Raw genomic sequence first — 24105 nt, forward strand, 5'->3', positions numbered from 1 at the left:
GTTTGCAGAACTGGGGTGGGGGCAAAGTGTGAGGGGAGTGAGAGGCGTTTAAAGGGCAAATCCAAGTGGTTACATCAAGAGTAACAGCACGTAATTTACTCGTGAATTAACAGCTGTATCTATGAGCGTAGCAGCAAATCCTGGCTACAAACTAGTGCTGAGTTGGAGATGCTCTGAAGCAAAGAAGTGCTGTGGGACAGCACAAGGGGACCCAATGCAGAGCATTGTTATCTGACTGACAGTGGGGTGGCAAAATCTGGGGACAGCTCATTAGTGTGGGGGAGGAATAAGTCACTGCTATTTCTATAAGTAGATTCAGTACATTTTGGGGGAAGCAGGTTAGTTTTTGAGTTCAAGTTATTCTCTGCAACAGTCATTTAAAAAAATTATTCGAAGGTGAGGTAAATTAAAAGATTAGAGGTGTTGGGGACGCATGCAGGCTAAATCAAACAGGAGAAAGCAAGGCTGACAAAGCTATCAGATCGAGGCTGATGCTGACAGCAATGAGATATACCTCGTGGGCGACTCGGTAACGTCTGACAACCTTCAAAGAAAGGAGAAAACAAAAAGTTGTAGGAGAGAGGGGAAAAAAATGGATGAAGGTGAAAAAAAAAAAAAAGAAGAAAAAAAAAAAAAAAAAGAAAGGAAAAAAGCAGCTGTGAGAGGCAGGCAGCAAAGAAGCCAATGCACCAGCAAATCCCCTTTCACAGGAAAACGCAACGTGAGCGGCTGCGTGGCGCAGTGCAGGTAACACTGAGGTCTGAAGCGTATACAGAGCAGTGAAGGCAGCAGCTCACAGCAATGCATGGACACAGCACGCCTGTCGGCTCGGACTAGTAAAGATAGAAAAGGCATTACCGGAGGAAAGACCTTGCCAAAGAAACAGTTGTTTATTCACTTTCTCTAAGTGATACGACAGCAATAAAACATCCCAATTTAACACGTGAACAACGGCGCTCCTGACTCGGGGCTGCTTTCGGGGTACGAAGCAGCAGCGGGGCTGAGGCTGCCTCCGGGTTGGGGTTCTCACTCCGAGTGCCCCCACACAGAGCTGACCAGGTGTCCCCCAGGCCCTACCTATCTTTGCTCCTTTCTTCAGGAGGGTGACGACCACCGAGGTGTTGCGGCACCCCACCGCCCTGTCCAGGGGACGCATCCCGCTGTAGTCGACGTGCTCGATCATGGCCCCGTGATCCACCAGGAACTGAACCTGCAATGGCAAACCAGCCGTCAGCTTGCTGGGGAAGGACATCCAGCAACAGCTTGCCCAGTTCCAACTAAAAGAGAGGAGATCTAGGTCAGAGGTTGGGAGGAAAATCTTTAGCCAGAGGGTGGTGAGGCCCTGGTGCTGCCTGGAACTGTGGGTGTCCCACCTCTGGAGGTGTCCCAAAGCCATGGATGCACTCTAGGAAGCCTAAGCTCATGGAGGGCAGCCAGCCTATGGCAGGGGGTGGGGCAGTGGGGTCCCTTCCAACCCGGCCATGTCATGGTTATGTGGGTCTGTGGTCTTCAGGACCCCCTGCAATTCAACTGTGCTGCACTTCTATGCGCCTATGATCTTCAAGGTCCCTTCCAGCCCAACTCAACCATTCCATGTTTCTATGATCTTTAAGGTCCCTTCCAACTCAACCATGCTGTGATTCCATGGTTCTACCATCCCTAATGTCCCTTCCAACCCGACCCATTCTATGACTCAGTGATTTGCTATACCAAGCCATGCTGTCTACACCAAGCTGTGCAGCACTACTTGGAGGGGTTAAGGCAAGCTGCCCTTTTGGTTCTGCCACTCACCACCTCCGCGTCGCCATAGAAAGCTGCCAGGTCCAGTGGTGTGCGCCCATTTTTGTCAGCATGGTCGGTGGCTGCCCCATTCTCCACCAGGGCCCTCACCACGGCCAGGTGGCCCTTCAGGCAAGCCCAGCTGAGGGCTGTCAAGCCCTCCTTGTCCATCAGAGAAATGGAGGCACCTGGAAGGACAAGTGGCAGCTCACTTGCAAGCTCTATGACACAACAAACCAGCACAAACTCTCCACGCAGTGATGACAGCTTGTTTTTAGAGAATGATACATGTAATTATTAATTACTTTATTAGCATTTCTCTCACCCTGCAGCTCACCCTCCATCACAACTCGAAATGCACTGATAGGAGCTGTGCAGGCAGGTTTATTCACACTGAGCTGCAGGCTTGTTCACACTTCGCTCCGTAGACCCTCCTGGCAAAAGCCTCTGAGCAGCAGGGTGGATGTGACATCCCTCAGCTGAGTTGTCAATCTTTCCTTTTAACTGTTTTTTGGTGTTTTCTTTTTTTTTTAATCCAGCCTGTGAATCAGAGCTGGGGGCCATTCTGCTGTTTCAGCAGGCTGTGGCATACCAGGGGAACTAAATCACCCCCATTCTTCCCCAAAAGCGTGTATTTCTCCCTCCTCACCCCCCTCCCTTCTACCCAAATCAACACAATTTCCAGCAGTATTTCTCCCTGAACTTTACCCAATATAAATACAACGCTGTGGGATAAACTACTGCCAACTGCAAGCCAAGGAGGGGGGAGCTTGACATTTTCTTGGATGCAGAAATTGCGCTGCCATACCAACGGGTCAGCATTGCTTCACACAGCATATGGATCCGCATACGTGATTCGAACAGCAGCATTAAGTGAACACTCCTCTGCGTGGCACAAAGACAGCTCCTGTTGCCATGGCACACGCAGGGCTCTCGCTCTCCAGCGTGCAGAAGAGATGTGCATCAGTTCTGCTGCTCCGAGGAGCTGTGCCTACCTGTGGGATGCTCCTGCCAGCAGCCTGGCATGAATCGCTGCTGCAGTGTTTTTCTCCTGTAGGTAAACTCTCAAGCATGTGTTTCTCCCTGGCTCCAGAATGCTTAGCAAGTGGGGGAGGAATGTGAATGTCCTGAAGTTCCCATTCATCCCAGCTGACACATCCCTGGGTAGCACACATTGCCCAGATGACAGCGAGCTGCTATGTCTTCCAGCTCGCCCATCTTGTTTGTGGAGGAGCAAAACAACGTGAACATTTGCTGGAGATTATGTTCACAAATCTGCATCTAGAGCTCTCAGCACAGCCCCAGCACTGTGCCTGCTGCGTGCACAGCACGGCTGGGGCAATCTGGTGTGCTGAGGTGGCACTCTGTTGCCAACAGTGCTCCTCAACCTGCTGTATCACTGCCCCATGTGGAATCCACAAATCCTTCTGTGAAAGCTCTCGAGATGATCGAGCTGAGGCCAACTGCTGCTCCACTACAAAGGATAAACCTCATTTCATTCCTTCTCATTTGTACCAGCTCCCTTCTTGCAATTAAACAAAGTCCTCTGTTGATTGGTGGTCCTGTGCGGAGCCTGCACTCAGTGATCCTTAAGAGTCTCTTCCAACCTGGGATATTCTAGGATTCCATAATTCTCCAGTGCAGATCCATGAGCTGGACTCAATGATCCTTATGGGTTCCTTTCAACTCAGGGTATTTTTCAGTTCTCTTATTTTTTCCCTCCCTGCCTTTTGGAGCAGCTGAGAAGGCTCCCGCACCAAGAGGGAAGCTGGAAAGCTGCACCATCACCCAACCATCCCATTTCTTCCCCAGTCCAAGGGAAGAGCCACCACACAATGGAGTGACACACTCAGATTTTCGGGCACCAATGCAGGGATCCAAGCTGAAGGTCCCAGTGAGCAGACAGTGCCACAGCAGAGCCAGACTCTCATCAGAACCTCTGTGTGCTTCTCTGCTCCTTAATGCATCCTGCACTCCCCAGGGGTCTCTGACCCACTCACAGCATTAAGGACGTGCAACAAGTACAAAGTCTGGAGGGGAATTGACTTCAAGTGCCATCAAAGGTTCTGTCCGGATACAACAATGGCCAATGGACCGACAGCTGCTCTGGCAGGGGTACAACCAGGGAGGTTTAATTCATGGTTCACAGCTCTGCTCCTCCTCTGCTCCTCACAGAGCAGCAGGTAACTCCACCAGTCCGGATTTCAAGTTGATTGAGGACTGCAACTCGGTTAATAAAAAGTGTTTACAAACGCTGGCTGCGTTAATCAAGCACAGCCAAACGAGATTTGCTTTGCAACACTCTAATTACTGCTTATGGCTTATGATTCACACACTTTGATTTTAATGAAACATTAAACAGGATTGTTAAAGCCATTTTAATTAACATACCCTATATATCACTGTACTCTGCCCAGGCTCGAGCTTACTTTTCAGGACCATGTGTTATGGCAGATTTAGTGCTGTTTAACGAGCTACTTAGATGAACAGTCCCTTTCAAGTACAAAAGGTTTTTATGGCTTTGATTTCTTGGACCCTCAGCTTCGTGATCACTGTCACAGCCCCATGCAGGGCAGTGCAAGTCCCACTGGCCTGTATTTAAGAAAGGACAGAAACCGTGGTGTCTGTACAGGCAGCAGGCAGTGTGCTGCTCTGAATCACCTCAAACATGACATCAGAAATGAATAAAACTGAAATACATTCTTGCTGACTGAATGACTCCGAGCAAAGCAGTTGTTAGACGCTAAAAGCACTGAGCAAGGTGGATCTGTGAGTACTATCTGTGAGTACTAGACCTGAAGAGCACACCGTCTTCAAAACACTCAACACACCAAATCCTTTCCCATGTTAGGGCTTTACCATCCCATTCACATGGGTGTCAAAACCATGGGTAGCAATGCTAGCACTGAAAATGGGAGTGATATCACACCCCAACCCCTGGCCCTGGGGCTGAGCATCACTCTGTGGTCTTGCTTGCAGTTCAGGTGCATTGCTCGTTGATTTCTGTCTGAGGGGAAAGCTGGAAGCACAGCTCAGGGGCACATTCTGCCCTCAGTGCCCAAAGCACCTCTCATAACACTGCCATTGTAATTCCTACACAATATGTGGTTTGGAGGCCATGAGTGTCAAGCACAGAGAACAAAACATACAGCCAAGATGAGTATATTGCCCATAACTGTGCCCTCCAACAGATGGGGAAGTGATGGGGACCTCTCCCACTGCCCAACCCGGCAATGGGGCCGCAATCCCCACCGCTGAGGAAATACAGAAGGTACTGGGAGGGGACTTGCTGTGGTCAGACCCCAACACGCTCCAAGCATGTGCTCTAACCTTGTGCAAGCAGAAACTCCACCGTGCCCAGGTGTCCCTCGGATGCAGCCATCATCAGCGGTGTCCGGCCCTGTTTGTCTGCCATGTTCACGTCAGCACCGTGGGTGAGCAGCAGGTCCACAATCTGCAACACACAAAGCAAGGGCACACCTGGAGGAGTGCTAGAAGGAGATGGGAGCTCAGAAGGTCCACAGTGGTCCCTGCATCTTAAGGGTTTGGCAAACTTTCCTGGAAAGCAAGCTGGGCAGGGGGCTGACCTCGCACTCTACAGCTCCCTGACAGGAGGCTGTAATGAGCAGGGGATTGGTCTCTGCTCCATGGACAAACAACAGGATGAAAGGTAATGGCCTTAAGTTGTACCACAGGAGGTTCAGATTGGGAATTAGGGACAATTTCTTCTCCAAAAGCGTGGCAATGTGTTGGCACAGGCGGCCCAGGGAGGTGAGGGGGTCCCCATCCCTGGAAGTGTTCAAGGAACGTGATGTGGCACTGCGGGATGTGGTTATGGGCACGATGGGGTGGGCTGGGGTTGGGCCTGGGGATCTGAGAGGTCATTTCTGACCAGGCAGAGGTGGGACGGGATGCTGACCTGCCAGTGGCCCTGCCGGACGGCGCTGAAGAGAGGCACCACACCGCGCCGGTTGGGCTGTGCCACAGCAGCTCCCTGCTCCAGCAGCAGCCGGCACACGTCCAGCTTCCCCCGGCCTGCAGCCGCCGTCAGTGCTGTGGAGAGAAGAGGCAGTGAGGGGAGCAGCCATGATGGCTCCATGGTGCCCCAACCACAGCACCCAATGGGCAACGCCAACAGAAGATGAGGGATGGATCAGGGACGGTTTCCCGGCAGCGAGCTCTGGGCTCTCCTATGTTGGAATGAACCCAGAGCAGCGTTGTTGGGATGGGGATTTTTTTTATGTCAGCCTGTGGATCTCTGGAGTAACTGGAAAGCAAAGGTGGTGTCTATGCACTCCGATGTTTTCCATGCAAAATGCTCGTTTTGGCCGCTCCTTCTGGGCAGGACTGATCCCACCTGCAACAGTCTTTGTGCAAAAAACAAATCATCTCACACTGGCTGTCCAAGGAGGCTGTGGATGCCCCATCCCTGCAGGCATTCAAGGCCAGGCTGGATGTGACTCTGGGCAGCCTGGGCTGCTGGTTGGTGACCTGCACACAGCAGGGGATTGGAACCAGATGAGCACTGTGCTCCTTTGCAACCCAGGCCATTCTATAGTTCTGTGATTCTCTGGTCTCTCAGCTTCAGTGGGTTGGGAAGAAACAGCTGATACCTCCTCCCTCTTCAACTCTGCTCTGCCAACCCGAAAAGTCACGGTGGGTTCAAAAAGACACATCCAAAACCAGCTCCGAGTGCAGGACCTGCCTTTGACTTGTCTTTGGTATTAATTTTAGACTTTTCAGTTCCTCCTTCTCTCCTCCCCCCCAACTCTCTGCACTTCTGTGCTGCCTCCGGTGGGAGTTGGAGCAGAAGGTGGGAGTCTATTTCGAACTGACGTCGCTTGTTTTTTTCTCTGAAGTACATTTCTGTGGGACGGCTGATTACGAGGTGTTGATGGGTTTCCAACTCCATCGCTGTTAATGGTGGGGGATTTAATTAATTCTCTCTTCTGTTCCCACATTATGCTCGAGTCCTCTTCACTCGGAGTTGAGAGACAGCAAGAGTTAAAAGAAAAATCATCCCTTTACCACGAGCAGAACATACCGCAGCACCTATAATCAGATCCATGTGGGTTTTAAACGTAAGCTACCAATATAGCAGGACTGTGACCAATGTGCACGGCAGAGCGATCAGCACGCAGGGCTTTGGGGTTCTATTTCTAAACCTGCCTGCACTTGAAGTGTTGTGGGTTAATATCAAAATGGTATGTAAAGCAGCTACAGTCTGCGTTCACCACAAAGAAGACTTTGGAAGAGACTTTACTGGAATGGGATGACTGGATCTGTAGCCATACCCTTCTCAGCTTTGCTCTGCTGGACTCCTCTGTGCAGTAGTTCTGCTCATCCATCCCGGTTCCAAAGCTCAATTAAACCACTTTGGGAAGCCTCCTGCAAGCACCCACTTCCCTAAGCTTTTAGCACTCCTCAGGTGCATGCATTCACCTGCTGACATCCCTATCTGATGTGCCTGCAGGAGCCACCACAGAACCCACAGTGCAAGGCACAACTTCCTTTCTGCTGCCTGAAGACTGGAAAGGGCCAGGAAAGGAGATGAAACGAGAGAAATGGTTTGGTTGGAAGTTTTGCTGCCTGAGAGCTGATGGCTCGGTGTGAAGAACTGAGCCAAATGAGCCCAGCCAGCAAGAGGAGACCAGAGCTGGAAAATGGGAGTGTTTACACTGCAGCTCTTTCAGGAGAACAGAATGCCATGCTATCACACCTTGCAATAACCAAGGCTTGGCATAGATGCCATGAAACAGTTGCTGCAATTCCCAAAACGCATCCAACAAAACCCAAGCTGACTCCATCCGCCCTCGATCATGAGGATGTCGGCTCTCCAGCAGAAGGGATTTGCTGCAGCACACTGCCTGCTGTGCAAAGCCTGCCTGCTTTCCTACAGCAAAACAAAGTTGATCTGCAGAAGGAATCATTACATCGCAGTGGGCTCCGATACGGCGCGTGGATCCATTTCAGGGGCTGGCAGCAGGATACACGCAGGCAGCATTGCTGCTCTTGCACCTCCAGCCCTGATGGAGCTGTTACAAGTGACTCAGATGCTTTTGTGCTGGGTTTGATGGGAGCCTCGTCCCGGGGGCACACGATCCATCTGGAGTTGTGCTGTCAGCAATTCCTGACCTTACGATGTAACTTGGCGCTGCTGTGGGATGAGATCAGGCTGACATCACTGAGCCAGGCTCTGCTCTATGGCACATCAGACACATGAGCAACAAGTATCAAAAGACAGAAAAGTCCCCACTCGGATTTTTAGGGCAGACTGCTATTTTTGGAATAGAAAAAACGGTGGAAATGAGCGTTCTGACTTCAAGTGCAAACTAAACTCACTGTTTACTCTTGGGAAAATAAAATTAGAACAATGTGTGAGGGAGTCTTGCGATCCATATGAATGCATCTTACCTGTGATGGAAGGAAGGACTGCTGGTGCTTGGCTCAATTTTGCTCCTTTTCCTGCCTTACCCATAGCTGTTGTAATGGATAAGTGGGGATTCATTTCTAACAGCTCCCCAGTTTGTCTGCTATGTGCTCATCAGCAGTCTGTGCTGCCAGCTATCCCTTCCAGATGTGAGTGCATTGAAGGGGAGAGGTATGGGAGGAAGGTGACAGTGGGGAAAGGTTTCTGCTGGAGACCCTGGGGCAGCAGGCAGATTGGGAACAGCAGAGCTACCCAGATGTGAAGGAAGAGAAGAGCTGGGATTCTGCATGGAGAAGAGCATGCAGCAAAGCGTTGGGAGCAGAAAGAGAGGAGGGAAGGGAGGGCTGTGACCTGCAAAGGCGGAGCTGGAGGGAACGCAGAGCCACAGAACAGCTGGGAAAGCTGCAGGGCTCTGCACCAAGCTTTGCCAGCTTATCCAGACAAACAGGACTATCCTAACCCAAGAAGAACATCTGCAATGCCCGATGCTGCCTCTGAGGGCACACTGCAGGGACACGTCTCCATCACTTCTTACCAAACTCTGAAGCCATCTGGACCACCATCTACCAGCCACCTTTCAGCAGTGCACATTCTGGATGAGCCATCTCTGACCTGGGGTTACGACCCGGCTCACCAATAAAAATGCCACTATTTTGTTACTAACTGCCAATACTCCATCTTTTCATTTGGAGAATCCTATATCCAATTTCTATTTTTTTTTGCTCTGTGACGCCCTTGGGGCACTTTTAAATGGTTCACTTGTACATTTGTGGCATTATTTCCACCAATAAAGGCAGCATGCCCTTGCTGCTCTGTGGCTGTGTGTGCAGTGAGCTGCTGCTTTCCCGCATGCTCCACTCCATGCTGGGACACCTCACTCCTCTCCTTCTGCCATTTAAAGCAGAGCATGCCCAGCAAGCTCCATCCATTACAGCACTGTACTTTCAGAAGTACCGAGTGCCAATCAGCTCAGACCATAACCCAGCCCTTCCCTGCTTGAATTGCAGCCAACCTGAGCCCAGCACAGCAGTGCCTGCAGCCCGGAGCATGTCACTGTTAAACAAAGCTGATGGAGTTGAAGGCAGGGCTCTCTCACCCAGACAGGGATGGCACCGCAGCGCATCAGCTCGACAGGAGCACTGATGCAAGTGGATTGGTGAGCTGAGTGCAGGAGACAGCAGGTAATATTTAAGAGGTCACTGGAGACAAAAGCCAACAAGGCCAGGTTTGAACAGCTCAAGAAATGGAGATGACAGAGTGACTTGTGTGTGTGTGAGGAGGAAAGGGGGGATGGCTGGTTTTGTTTTGGGGGCAGTGAGGAAAGGAGGGCTTCTGTGTTAGACTGTGAGCACCAGGAAAAGCACAGCACAAAGGACTTATTTTTAACTAGCAGGTGTTAAATAATGGATAGCTTAGCAATCAGTGCTGTGTGTTACAGGGAAGGGGGGAGCAGAACGGAGATGCTTTGAGTAAATATGCAAAGTATCAAGAGAGAACGAGCAGCAGTGTGCATCCACCTGACTTAACATGGGATGTTTCAGAAACCAGTGGGCTGGCAGTCAGAGCTGCTTTGTGCCCCACGCTTCAAGCCAGCATCAGGAACTGCAGAAGCTCAGGATTTCCCAAAGCCCAACTGTCTACTTAAGCACCTTGGCGTCTGTAACCTCAAATGAAATCAGAGGAAGGGATCCTCTCTGTCAGAACAAAGCAGGGATCAGGTGTGTACCAGGAGCCCGTAAACACAAACACAAGCATGCAGGAGAAGCTAGAGATCTGCAGAAATCACCTGTCTCTCCCCAGAGACTGTCAAAGCTGTTGATCTGTGCTCGCTCCACCTCCTCTTCATCTTTTTCTGGAAGGTCGAGCAGGTAGGAGACAATCTAAAACAAAATGACATGTCAGCTCACAAACCTCGATGCATTATAGATAAACTGCTGACATTTTAACAAGAGCTGCTCTGAATACACTGAGGAGAAGGCACTGAATTTCTGCTTGGAATCCTCAGCTTGAGTAAATACTCTCCCAGAGATCCCAGCAAGGATTCTGGTGTGGCTCCAGCAGTGATCAGGATCAATTATAGACATGCACAACACTTGTTCCATCACCAAAGCTGGAAAACTCAGCAAGTTTATCATCAGCTGTGCCTGCAAGCACCTCCCAGCAGGAACCTGCAGTATATTCTGTAAGCAGCCACGTGCATTTAAGGTATAACAAACATGAAATTGCTTTTGTAAGTTACCAAGGTGACTGCTATGGTTTGGGGGAAAACTCTCATTTGCAAAGCTCTGTGCCCTGTTACAAATGATGTCAGCGTGCAGATCTGCACGGTTTTGAAGTCACATCTGCTTCTAATTGGTTCAACTCACAGCCACTTTAAGCTAATAGCAATTACCCAGCTTTCTTTAATTAGCTCCTCTGATCTGAGCACGTTATCTACGTTTTTATGGATTATACTGAACAAAAGCAGAATCTAAAGTCAAGTCAATGACAGCTCCACCTCCCAGCCCCCCTTGCTTGATATTTTGGCTAGAAATCATGGTTATCCTTTGGTGTCCCATGCAGAGCGATGGGCTGAGAGCCTTACCTCCGTGTAGCCCATGCTGGCTGCGGCGATCAGGGCCTGCTGGATGGCGTGGCTCTTTTTGAACACCCCCTGCTGCTGCCCAGCCATGCTCCAGTCGCACTGGATCAGGAACTTCACCACTTCCAGGTGTCCTCGGAGGGCGGCGTGCACCAGCGCGCACTGACCGTTCTTGTCCAAGTGATCCACCTTGAGAAGAGAAGGTGACAAAAATGCAGTGAAGCCAAACCTCGCGTGAAGCATCTCTCTCCCTTCTCAGTTTCCAGCCCTGGTTTCAGAATCATGCCACGTGTGCAAAATGTGCATTCTTCTGGGAACTGTCCCCTCCATGAGCACACAGCAGCTCTTCACTAAGGCACTGCCCCGGGCTGAGGCATCCTCTTGGCCACAAGTGTTTGCTTTGGATAAGCTGCCATTTTACTGTGGTCTTCGTCAGATGCAAAGGCTGCAAAACTGTTTTCTCTTTGTGTCCTGAAATACAGCAATCGTGTTTTCTTGCAATCATACACACGCTGTCGTCTCCTTTCCCAAATCCACCAAGGAAAGCAGCTTGTTTCCCAGATACCATCTCAGGATTCATTCAGGAGAGACAGAAGTGCCTCAGCTGCAGCCTGACACCCTGATGTGAACTCGATGCAAGCAGAAGTCAATAGGAAACAGATTTCATTTGGCAGCTCTGCAAGAGCTCCTCTGCTCGGCTGCTCAGGATGGGGCACAGTTCACCAGAATACACCAGCTGACATTTCTTTGCTAGGATACTCAAGGAAAGCTCGGGCAAGACTTTTGCACTGAGTTTATGCCCAAAACTCCTGTTCTCAGAGCAGGAGCAGATCCCCCAACAAGTGGCACACTCAACTCTTAAAATATCCCAACAGAAGTGACATTAAATAATGTCACTTCCTCTTGTCCCCACATTATAACAGCCAACAGGGCAAGGTCTGAGAAGTCCCTCAGTTGCCCTGGCATTCATACTGCAGCTTCACAAACCCACGTTCTGCATTTTGAACTGAAGCTAGCCATACAGGGAAACCACTAATTGTTTCCAGGAGGCTCCTCTTCAAATAGCAGCACAACTTTCTTCTCTAACCAAGTAATCAAACGTGACTCATTACATCCAATTAAAACTCCAAACGCTCACCAGAGAGCTAAAAAAAGGGGTATTTTTCTAGGACAAGTCTGATAGGAGTTTTTGGAAGATGTGTCTCAATGAGGTATTTAAAGAACACTCCGTGCTGCAGAAGCAGTGCTGCCATTTTTGCATTGTCAGGTTCAAGGACTTCTCCAGAACAGACCTCAGCAGGCACAGGTAGTGCAGCACAATTAGGCAGCTCCTGCACCAGACCTGCATTCCAGAACACCGATCAGGACTGCCTGGAGCTGCTTGCCTTTGGTGCTGATGTGACATTTGGACAGGCTATACGTTTTAAGCAGCAAACCCTCTGCAGCAGCACGCTGTGTTCACCTGATAGGGAATGTTCTTTAGCAAGCAGGACATGTCCTGCCTGCAGCTCCTGCTCTGAGTGTGGAACACTGTATGCCAGCTGTTGGAGGAAGTGAGTCACAGAATCACAGAATGGCCTGGGTTGAAAAGGAACACAGTGCTCATCTGGTTCCAAGCCCCTGCTGTGTGCAGGTCACCAACCAGCAGCCCAGGCTGCCCAGAGCCACATCCAGCCTGGCCTTGAATGCCTGCAGGGATGGGGCATCCACAGCCTCCTTGGGCAACCTGTGCCAGTGCCTCATCACCCTCTGATGAAAAAATTCCTCCTCATATCCAAGCTAAACCTCCCCTGTCTCACTTTAAAACCATTCCCCCTTGTCCTGTCACCATCCACCCTCATAAACAGACGTTCCCCTCCTGTTTATACTCTCCCTTCAAGCACTGGAAGGCCACAATGAGGTCTCCCTGGAGCTTTCTCTTCTCCAAGCCAAACAAGCCCAGTTCCCTCAACATTTCCTCATAGCAGAGCTGCTCCAGCCCTCTGATCATCTCAGTGCCCTCCTCTGGACCCACTCCAAGAGCTCCACGTCCTTCCTGTGCTGGGGGCTCCAGGCCTGGACGCAGTGCTGCAGATTGGGCCTCACAAGAGCTGAGCACAAGGGAGTCACCGTACCTTGGCCCGTTTCTTGCACAGCAGCACAACGATGCTCAGGAACCCAGCAGCAGCAGCGTAGCCAAGGGGGGTCAGGCCGCTCTCAGAAGCAGCATCTACATTGGCACCGAACTCCAGGAGCAAAGCCACCATCTCTGTGTACCCCAGGTGGGACTGCACGCACAGAATTGGGGCGTTGTTCAGAACTTCGGTCCTGTAATTCACGTTGGCACCTCCCAGAATCAGCAACCGACTGACCTGCAGAGCAGAAGGAAAGCACCTGTTAGCTGAGTGCTGAGGATGGAAACAAGTTTACTGTCAGGGCAATACAGGAATTGAAATCAGAGCCCTTTGTGTGTTTCTAAGGAGATCCATCAGAGCCAGGAAGATCCTCCTCCTGGTGCTGTGGGGTGATGGAAGCTCTCCATGGCAGCTCTGGAGCCCCTCCAGCTCTCCACCCCCCCGCAGTACCTTGATGTTTGGGGTGTAGAGGTTTCTCAGCGATGCCAAAGCCATGGAAAGACCCTCGGTGCTGTAGGAGATCCAAAGCCCTTGCAGGATGGAGGAAGACACCCCAACTTTTTTACTCAGCCCCTGTGATAAAGAAAAGACAGCATAGACCCAAGTCCTCTCCTTCACACAACACAAGCCCATCCTGGCAGACCAGGATTAATTCAGTAACCACACTCACACCAATTTAACTGTAATCCCCAAGCTCTGCATGGGAGGCTGCTTCCAGGTACCCTAAACCACACCACACTGATCTTCCCAGGCATAAGGACACGGTGCAGTTTGAAGACACAAGATGTCGATGCACAACATCTGCTCTTTAGGGTGAATCAATCTGCTTGTAGGAAACAACCTGCAAAGTTGCTGCAGCCATCTGCAAGGTCTATGCAAGGCAGGGTGAAGCTGCAGGCAGCCCAAACCCGCTCACCTCCCCCAGAAGATGCTGTGCTGAGGCACGCTTCTATTCTTCTTTTTGTATAAAGCACGTCTTATTTTGGCAGAACTGATTCACAGAGTTTCCTTATTATTCACATGCTTAAACTAGATGACAATGCATGCTCACAACAGGATAAATTAAGGAAGCCTTAACATTTCCATACCTAACACCAGACTGCCTCCAGCCCTTCCCGTTGGTGTGTGTGAGCACTCAAGCAAGCATCCCTCCTCCTACCGAGGGGACAATGCTTAGTAACCAACGTGCCAGCAGACAGACCCAGCACAGAGGGATGTGTCTGCAGCCCTGACACACAGACAGCAGCGTCCAGCAGTGCTGTGTGTACCCCCCCCACACATGGTGCTGTTCTGCCACTGATTTACCATTAACTCTGCTGTTTCCATGGAAATTCTACAGCCATTTCTAGCTCTGCCATGATACACAAGCCCTGATTTCTGCTTCCTCACTGCTGTGAGGTCGTTCATTCTATTTATTGCTATTTTGGAAGCACTCTGTATCCCTCTGCAGTGTGGGGCTGTAGGATGAGTGACATCAGCAGACAGTGGAGTCTACTCCATCCCAGGGAGGATGCTCAGAGCAGGATCCCCACCTGCACCCGTGCTGGGCTGGGTTACAGACCTCCATAACAAGCTTCTTTTCTTCAAAATTCAGGAAATTAAAGAGAGAGAAATAGCTGCTTCAGCTCAGGGCAGAGAAAACAATGAGGAATTCTAGCAATGATTAAGCATTGCTTTTATGATACACCACATCAGAGGTCAATATTAAAATTCAGCAAACCCAGTCTAGAGTAACTGGGGAAAGGGAAAAAATTTTACAACAAATGGTTAAAATAATGCAAAAATAGTTATAAAACTGTCGAACCCACAAATAAGCTTTTTGAGGCATCATCAGGACAGAGGGAGTGAGCACATGCTTTCTGAACAGCCATCAGAAGGTAATCACAGCATCACACCACAGAAATCCCAGCTGTGGTTAAATGTGCATGCTCAGGTATGAATGCAATACACAGAAGATGACACTGAGTCTATAGGGACTAAAGACACCCAACGCCATTGGCATCACTGAAACAAAGACAAGGACATCTGGGCAAGTCATGGAATCATAGAATGGCCTGGATTGCAAAGGACCACAATGCTCATCCAGTTCCAACCCCCTGCTATGTGCAGGGTCACCAACCAGCAGCCCAGGCTGCCCAGAGCCACATCCAGCCTGGCCTTGGATGCCTGCAGGGATGGGGCATCCACAGCCTCCTTGGGCAACCTGTTTGCAGCATCTCCTTGCTTGGTTTATAAAATATCTGTTTGCCTGAAGTTTGGGTCCTGCTGCATCATGACTGAGAGTTTCTGTTCTTGCCCTTCCCGTCCACGCCACGCTTTTCCCAATTGGGTTTCCACATAAAATCAAAGAACCACCAAGGCTGGAAAAGACCTACAAGATCATCCAGTCCAAATGTCTGCCTATCACCAACAGTTCTCACCAAACCACACTCCTCAACACAACATCTGAACCTTCCCTGAACAACTCCAGAGTCGGTGACTCCCCCACCTCCCAGGAGCCCATCCCAGCTCCTGACTCTTTTGGAGAAACAGCATTTCTTAATGATCAACCTCAGTTTCCCCTGGCACAATTTGAGGCCATTCCCTCTCCTCCTATTGTTTGTTACACAAAAGAAGAGGCCGACCCCCAGCTCACAGCCTCCCTTCAGGTTGTTACAGAGCGGTAAGCTCTCCCTGGAGCCTCTTCTTCTGCAGACTGAACAATCCCAGCTCCCTCAGCAGCTCCTCGTGAGACCTGTGCTCCTGTTAGACTGGTGATCACTCTAAGACACTCAAACATCCATTCTTGTGTTTCCTAAACTGTTTGTTTGAGGATGCTTGTGCTCAAGAAGGAACACCATCCATTCCCAGCCTCAGTACCAGCACTGTGCACCATCCTGTGCCCATCTCTGGCCCACAGAGACAGACAATACCTTTCCCTCACTGATAAACCCGTGTTTTAGTTTACTTTCAAGAATTTCTTATATGCTGCTGCCAATTCTATAAATCCAATACACCACATCTCTTACAGAAACCCTAAAACAAGAACAGACCAAATGCTGCTGGTGCCGGTGGACTGCACACAACCGGGATGAGGTTGGAGCAAAACTTTGTTTTCCTTACCTTAAAAATATGTGCTTTGAGAATGTGATGTCCCAGCTCGATCGTTTGCTGTCGGTTTAGTTTTCCTTCCTGACGGGAAAACCAGAAGGCAAGCAGTGTGTGGCCACTCCTGGAAAGAGAAGAAGGAGCACGTCAGTATTTAAAGTCTTGTACCAACAAAAGGGCCTCAGAGAGGAAAGCCTTTGGGAGACAGAGCTGTAAACCACCAAATCCTTTCTATTTTTTTTTAGACTATTGGTGACCACTTATAATTGAGCCCAGCTCGTTAGAAGATGCAACGAGACAATTAATGCAGTGATATGCTGTCTATGAGCAGATATAAATTAAGCAGTGTCGAAGGAACGATGTCACAAGAGCCACGGTGCTGCTTTTAAAGTCGTTCTATGGAGTACAACCCTAATTTGGAGAGCACACTACCAAAGGAAGCAATTAGAAAATGACACATTCACAACATCCGTGCTTTGAAAAATGGCCTTTAAATGACAGCTGCATTCCCTGCTGTGTGACCTCTCCTCTGCAGACTGATGTAGCTCTGCACTCACTAAAACTTCTTCCAAATGCAATCTCCCACTTCTGCAGCAGCAAAGAGGCCACAGGTGCAGGACCTGCCAGGCTGACAACCCGAAAAAACAGGCTAAGAAACACGCAGAGCTCCTTTAATACTAAACACAATAACAGAAACCCCGGCTGCCTTGGCTCAGTTGCCTTTGCTGACCTTTTTCCATGCCCAAACATCCAGCTCAGGGCACTGGAAGATGGCAGTGCCTTCTCAGACACTTGAGGGACTGATTCTCTGCATGGACACAGAAACACAGTGCAAAAAAGTGACGAGCTGCCAAACATTTTGGGGTGAGAATGGCACGCACAGGTGAGGATGGAACTGCTGGAGGTCCTGTAAGGCACTATGCTCTGTGCTTGGTGCTCCAGGAGCTGCAGGGTTCTTGGGTTGGCCAACAAATACTCTCTCTGTCAACCTTTCCACAGACTGCATTTGCTAAAGAAAGCAACCCAGGCCTTTGCAAGCTGGAGATGCATTTCCCTACTGCAGACACTGCCAGTGCCTGCAAAGCACTCGGAGCAACTGAGGCTTTTCCAAGGTCTCCCAAGTGCTATCTGATCAAAAAAAGAGAAATAATGCTGCTGTGACCAAATATGCAGACCATAATAAGCAAAGCAACTCCTAACCTTGACATTGAGGGCAGAGAAGAAGTTCAGATTCTTCCATAAGCCCCTGGGTACCCTCAAGAGAGTCCTTTTTAACTCACTTAATTCCTGGAACTAAATAAGAATGTGACTCCATATAAAAGCAACCAAACCCCCTCAAGCCAAACAAAACCAAACATGATATAAGCTGCGGCTTCAGAAGGGCTTTTAAGGACAGGGAATGTTATTAGCTCATCACTGTTTGGTAAAATACAAAGTGCTCAGCCTGGCCAAAAGGCAGCAAGCATAGCAGCAAGCAGACGTCTGCACCAGGGCAGGGATTTATCTGCATGTCTCTGCCCAGAGTGAACACCAAGCCCAGGTGCTGCCTGCACGTGGCTGTGCTGTCAAAGCTCGCTGCACAGCAGCATCAGAAGGGAGAAAAGGAAAGCTGGTACAGCAGAAGGGTTGGGATGTGGCTGCAGGACACTGAGCCACCCGGGGCTCATTGTGTTTCCCTCCCCCCTTTGTTCCCCTGTTTTAGAACAGGAGGGGATCCCCCCACACCCCAATTCGTGCCCTTTGGAAGGAGACAAATGGCCTTTGCTCGCTGTGCTGATGGACCTCTATGAAAGCCCATGGAGAGATGGAGCAGCACAGACAAAAACAAACAACTGCACATCACAGAGCACTGAGAGGTGGAGAGTGAGGCAACTGCCAGATTGCACCCAACCCCATTCAGCCAGATTATTAAAGCTTACCATCACCCCAATACACCCCGTATGTCTGCAGCTCATCAGCCTCACGCTGCTCTGCTTCTGCTCCAGGCAGCAGCCAACTTTACAACAAAGGTTGCTGGTGCACATCTGTGCAGAGGCATCAACTCATCTCCCTGCTGCAGGGAGTGGTGGAAAATGGCACGGGCTTTTTGCTCCACTCTGCCCATTGCAAAAGAGGAAATAACAGCACTTGTTGGAGCGGGGCTGACTGAGAATACTTCAGAAACACTTGGGAAGGATGTGAGCAGAGCCAGGACTGCAGCAATGCTAAGAAGGGGCTGAAGATCGTGGACTGAAGGGGCTGAGGTTGTGGTTTAGTGGGTGTACGGTGATGGGTTGGGGTTGGCCTTGATGATCTTGAAGGTCTTTTCCAACCTCCATGATCCTTTGAATGGGAATGGTGGGAATGGGTCAACGGTTGGACGTGATGATCTTGGAGGTCTCTTCTGACTTTAATGCTTCTGTGACTCTGTGAAGATCCAGAAAGTTCTGCCATGATGATGAGCAGCTCCATGCTGACACGCCAGCCTGGCGTCCCTGCTCTGCTCTGGCACAGCTCTACTGCAGCTGGAGGGCATTTACCCAAACCTGATCACACGCACAGCTGTTAGGAATAAGGCATCTACAAACTCTTCCAGAACCAAGCACAGCATTCATGAGTAATGCATTACCTCTGCAATGTTTCCCAGACCTCGGCTCCAGGCTCGCTGATAAATACTTGCAGTCACTTGCCCTGTCAGCACTAATTGCACGCTAAAGCAGACTCCAACAGCACAGCCCTTCTTTTTTTTCCTTTTTTTTTTCTTTTTTTTTTCCCCCTAACAAAGCAGCGGATGGCAGTAATGATTTCTACATCAAGGAGCTCAGTGACACGATCTGCTTTGAATTTCGCCACTGCAGAGTTTGCCATCACAGATTTTCTATTTTTAATGTGAGATTTCTTCTTGTGAAAAATTAATAGCGCTGCCAGCTCAGCTCTGGGAGCCTTTGTTTGCTGCTGCAGATCATGTGTGACACAGCCAGAGTCTGGCAGGCAAAGGCTGTGCTCAGGGATGGGCACAGAGAGATGGAGAGACCCCAAAGCTCAGTGAGAATCCACTTCCACTTCTGGTCCTTGCCAAAGCCAAACTCCCAATGTACCCCCATGTTTCCTTCTTGCAGCTCACCCCACAGAGCCATCCCAAACCCAGGCACTGTGCCCAGGGAATCTGCTCGTCCCAGAGATGTCCACTCTGGCAGTGCCACAACTTCAGCACAGAGAAAAACTGACACTGATGGAGCTTCTGCTGCCCCCAAAAACACCCAGCACGGATGTATTGATTCCTATAGCATAGCTTCCCTCTGATGTTATAATTGCCAGTTCACTTGGAAGGAATTACCATCATACAGAGTTAGAAAAGCAACAGTTCTGAACAGCGAATGTTCTTAAACACGACGTGCTATTTCCTACAGAATTAAACACTGCTTTAATTTGCCAAACTCGTGGGGCAGAGCTCACAGCCCAGGTAGAACCTTCCCATTACTGAGGGTCATAGCAGAGACAAACTGCGCAGGACCCGGTCAGAAAGCATCACCTGCCCACAGGTATCCAGAGGCATGGCAGCAGTGCCCAGTTCCAGTTCAGGGCCTCCCATCAGGGCTCAGGGGAAGTGTGAATTTCACCACCACAGCTTCAGGTTGCTTCCTTCACTCAACAGTTGTCATATTCACAGATCTACCCACACCACAGCCACTGTTGGCTATGTGTTATACAGCAGGAGCCTAAAGTCTTCACACACCCTGTTCTGGGTGCTTCATGTGGCATTTCCAGGCTGAAAGGGGCCACTGGTGGACATCTCAGCACCAATTTTCACAAGTACAGCAATGAGCATCACGAGCATCCCAACCCCAACACATCTCCATCACTGATGCTGCTCCCTCGGACACCTGACTGCAACTCAACACTTCAACCTCTTCTGCATACAGCAAAAGTGCTCTATGGCTGCCTTCTGGTTTAGCAGAGGCAAAGCACTGCACAAAATGCCTGCAGCAAGGTATCAGCTCATTGCTTGCTGCCTCACTGCCATCCCCAGCACCTTGTGGGTCACAAAGCACTGCAAGCAGCAGAGCTGTGCATTGCATTAAGGAGAGCTGAAGAACTGCACAGACCCGTGAGCGCTGGCAAGAGCAGAAATGGAACTGCTCAGCTATCCTGGGGTGAAGCTGTGATGAATGAAGCAGCACTGCGGTGCTGGAGGGCTCATGGATGTCTCCTCACTGCTGGGTTGGGACTGAACACTGGGGAAACCAGTCCCACCTACACAGCCACAGCACTGCACACATGGGAAGGGTGGGGATGGGAATGGAGCCTCCAATGTTGCTGGGTACAGACCATGCTGCATCCACTGTATGGGGAGCACGTGGCCAGATGGTGTGACATGGTGGTCAGAGGGCTCATCTGCAGGATAGCATCCAGGATAATGTACCTGAATCCTCATCAGGAGCCGATCCTAGAGAGCCTCTCCACTGCATTACATGGGAGAATGGCACAGGGTGCCGGGCACTGCTGGAGGGCAGTGAGGAGGAAAAATGGGTGGCAACCCTTTGATTCATGGTAACAAAGCAACCATTTAAAAAATACAGAGCAGCAAGGAATAAAAGAGAGAGAAAAGCATTTCGGAACACTTGCAGAGCCCGATTTAACGAGGTTTAAAACCACAGATCCAGAGAGCAAAGATGGAATTCTGCCGTCTCCGCTCAGCTCATAAAGCTTTTCCCAAATCCTGCCGGTTGCCAGGAGCAGATTACTTTGTATTCAGAGTAAATAAGTGATGTCTGAGAGCAGGGTGGAAAAAACTGCTGGCGTAACTTAATGACCACGTTGGGTGGGCTGAATGGGCAAAGCTCTCCGTGAGCTCTGTGGTGACCGTACGCACGGAGCGCTCGGCACAGAAGCAGTGACACACTTTCTGTCCTCATTTCACCTGCTGTAATTTCTCACATGTAGGATTGCAGCGGAGCGGGGGATGTGACTTGGAAGTGCTTCGCTTCCATTTGCCTGGGAGTGATGCGGAACAACAACGGGGCTGCTCTCAGCAGAACCTCTGGAAGGCTCTGCTCAGTGAGGATTGGAGGAAGGCAATAACAAGAGCAAATTAAGCAACGTTTCGTTCTTCAGTAAGCACTCCTATTGCCTCCAATTAATTCCACTTCTCTTTCTTTGGTGGCTCAGTGCCACCGAATGGATTACGCAGTGGGTGTTTCTTCTTTCTTTAGATGTAAAAGTGGGACAGCATGCAGAAGTTGGCCATCCAGAAAGAAAAAAAAACCAAAAACCCAAAAGATTTTATGAGGACAGCAACCAAAGACAAAACCTATTCCAGAAAGCTTCTCCATCTGAACACTCAGGTTGCACATCTAATGAGCCAGTAGTTCGGCTGATGTCCTTTGTGGTGGGAGCAACCACATCTGCTCTTCATCTCGTCTCATCTCATCTCATCTCATCTCATCTCATCTCATCTCATCTCATCTCATCTCATCTCATCTCATCTCATCAGCCACGATTTGCAACGTCTCCCTTTTCCAGCCGCAGCTCCATTCAAGTGTGGGGACAATCCTTGAGCCTGACTTATCCCCAATGGCTCTGACCACTCCTTTCTCAGCTCTGTTCTTCTCCACGAGATCAGAGCTAACACGTGGAAACCCCAGCCATGAGGATGCTCATGTGAAGTCTCCAGCATCCACTGTGTGGAGTTACTGCCCATTCCTTTCACATTTCAGAATGTACCAGGTACAAGTCAGGGAATCAGACAACTTTATTCTGGAGGTGGTAGAGGAAGCTGAGAAGTTGTGTTCCAGGTACTGCAGGGATTGGGTCCTCACTGCTTGGAGAAGAGACTGTGTTTGCCCATTCGATGACCAGGAGGGCACCAGGATGGATTGATTCATCTTGTGATCCAAAAATACGGCGCTTAGCTGGGTTCCTCTTAGTGGGGAAATTAAACCAGCAAGAAACATTTCTCTGCCCTTCTCGTGCAATGGGTACAGAGGGATCCAAATCCCAAACCATGGGTAAACCACTGCTTCCACCATGCCAAAATGAGAGCTGTAGGAATGATGTCCAACCACCAAACCCTGTGGCGATCTGCTAATTCACTGCACCGACTCAGCACAGGATCTGAGCATCAGGACAGCAAGCACACAGCTGGACATGGCAAAACCACCAACTGCCCAACGATGTAAGGAATTCAAATCAATACAAAACCACATTCTTTTGCATCACCTCGAGTTCAAATGGGATCTGTTTCATGGAGCAAAAAGCATCCCATGTGAGACTTACCCCAAGGTCTGATCAACGCTCCATCATTTCAACTTATGATAAATAAATCTCAGCACATTCTAAGAGATTTCCAGAACTCAGAACATAAGAGGGGGAAAAAAACCCCAGCTAACCAGGCATTGTAATGTCAAAGCTGAGTAGAGATTTGCTGTTTCATTAGAAATTATCCTCTCTCAGTTTTTCAGATCCAAAATGGAAAAGTATTTGGAATCTGGGGAAATTGGAGCAAAGCATTTGGAAAGCCAAGCTGGATGGGGCTGTGAACAACCTGGTCTAGTGAGGGGTTGGAACCAGATGATCTTAAAGGTCCCTTCCGACCCAATCCATTCTACAATTCTATTACTCTGTGACACTTAGAAGCTATCTGTGGACAAACTTTAAGCAACTGACGTGCAATGGATGGAGCCTGACTTACTGCTTGGCAAAGCAGCCCATGGCAGGGGGTGGAACCAGATGACATTTAAGGTCACCTCAAACCTGACCCTGTCATAGAATGGTGATCCCCACACCTCCCATTTCAGTGTTTGTTGTACAACGGGACTCTTACAGATAAAATTTGCACTGCACTCTTTTCCTACACGCTTCCTAAACCAATTTTCTATTCACTGGGGACTGCTGGTCAGATCAGGCTTTCCATCAAATGCAAAAAGATGCTCGTCTGCTTCTAATTCTCCATCAACCTGCTGGGTAAGATGTAAGTACGCAACTTGGAGGAGGACCAAGCCTCCCCTTGCTGCTTGCCTCCTGACAGAAAGGGAAATGCAAAACACCTCCACTGCATTGTGCTACAAGAGGGCTCTGCTCGAAACCATGGCAACTGAGCGTGGTTATCACTGCTGCTGCTGCTGAGCCAGCCCACACCGAGCGCTGCAGAAACAGCAGGTTTGGTTCATGATGTGGAACTGAAGGCAATGGGTGAGGAGCTGCCCTCACTCTCACCTCACCTCACATCATTCCTTCACTGAGATCCCAAGATTATTAGGATCTTCTAATACCTCATCAACTCTTGGTGCACAGCCAATGTTTACTGCAGAACACTGAGTTCCCATGCAGCATTCCTGGGTCTGGTTTCAGACACAAACAGCTCCACAGTGCCACAGCAGCTCCTGGGGTCTGAATGATACCAAATGCTGCAGGGGCTTTCTTCATCCTTCCTCTGGAAACCCAATCCTAGGAATCTGGGATTTCAGGCTAACACCACATCCAGAGATGTGAGAATGGATCTGCATCACTGTGCTGTGTAGAAATGTGCTGCTCACAGTGGGATATTCCTCCCAGGGTTTCCAGGAGGAACCACTCTCCTCCACAGCCATCACAGAGGGAAAGAACACCTGAAATCTACCCCCAAACCCGCATAATGGAAAGGAGAGAGGACAGGGCAGGGTTCACCTCACCCAGTTTTATCTGTCAGTGCTGGAGGAGGCTCCCAGTGAGACTTCACCCCACGCTCCCTTTGCAGACCCCCACGAGCAGCAACTCCCATGGCACTCTGCATCAGCCCCACTGCAGCCTTTCAGCTCACGATGGAATCAATCACCCTTAGTTCCCCCCTCTGACTATAATGCAAGTGTTGACAAGCAGCTTCGATGCTGGTACTTCAATCTGGACACAGTAATTTCACTTTGGGGGTCTGTATCTGACTGCAGCTCTTTCACTGCCTAATCAGCACCAACCACTTCCCTCCCCCCCCCCACCTCCCTCAGTCCCATGAGCAGCAGCACAGGGACAAAACATTTCATTTTCTAAGTGCTGCAAAAGCAAGCAAAATAATTGCATGGAAGATTCTGATGAAGGCAAAACACGGAACAACATTACAAGATTCAGGTTAAGAAGTGTCAGAGTGAACACACAATAATCAC

At 49.7% G+C, this 24105-nt stretch overlaps 1 protein-coding gene across 13 annotated transcripts in view; it reads right to left on the reverse strand.

Annotated features, from left to right (window-relative positions):
* The window catches only part of TANC2 (tetratricopeptide repeat, ankyrin repeat and coiled-coil containing 2), a 176784-nt gene that overhangs the window by 12908 nt on the left and 139771 nt on the right, over positions 1-24105 (reverse strand). For 12 of the 13 annotated variants that reach the window (XM_048926910.1, XM_048926909.1, XM_048926919.1 and 9 more), the window contains 10 exons: positions 16007-16115; positions 13355-13477; positions 12905-13141; positions 10794-10979; positions 9996-10089; positions 5699-5832; positions 5110-5233; positions 1792-1967; positions 1078-1210; positions 515-544 (listed from right to left, as the gene is read on the reverse strand). In XM_048926910.1, coding sequence (XP_048782867.1) covers positions 515-544; positions 1078-1210; positions 1792-1967; positions 5110-5233; positions 5699-5832; positions 9996-10089; positions 10794-10979; positions 12905-13141; positions 13355-13477; positions 16007-16115 — 1346 coding nt within the window. The remainder of the gene's footprint in view (positions 1-514; positions 545-1077; positions 1211-1791; positions 1968-5109; positions 5234-5698; positions 5833-9995; positions 10090-10793; positions 10980-12904; positions 13142-13354; positions 13478-16006; positions 16116-24105) is intronic. The other variant, XM_048926916.1, reaches the window with a different exon arrangement.

The sequence above is a fragment of the Lagopus muta genome, chromosome 25 (assembly GCF_023343835.1).
Source record: "Lagopus muta isolate bLagMut1 chromosome 25, bLagMut1 primary, whole genome shotgun sequence".
NCBI classification, from domain to species: domain Eukaryota; kingdom Metazoa; phylum Chordata; class Aves; order Galliformes; family Phasianidae; genus Lagopus; species Lagopus muta.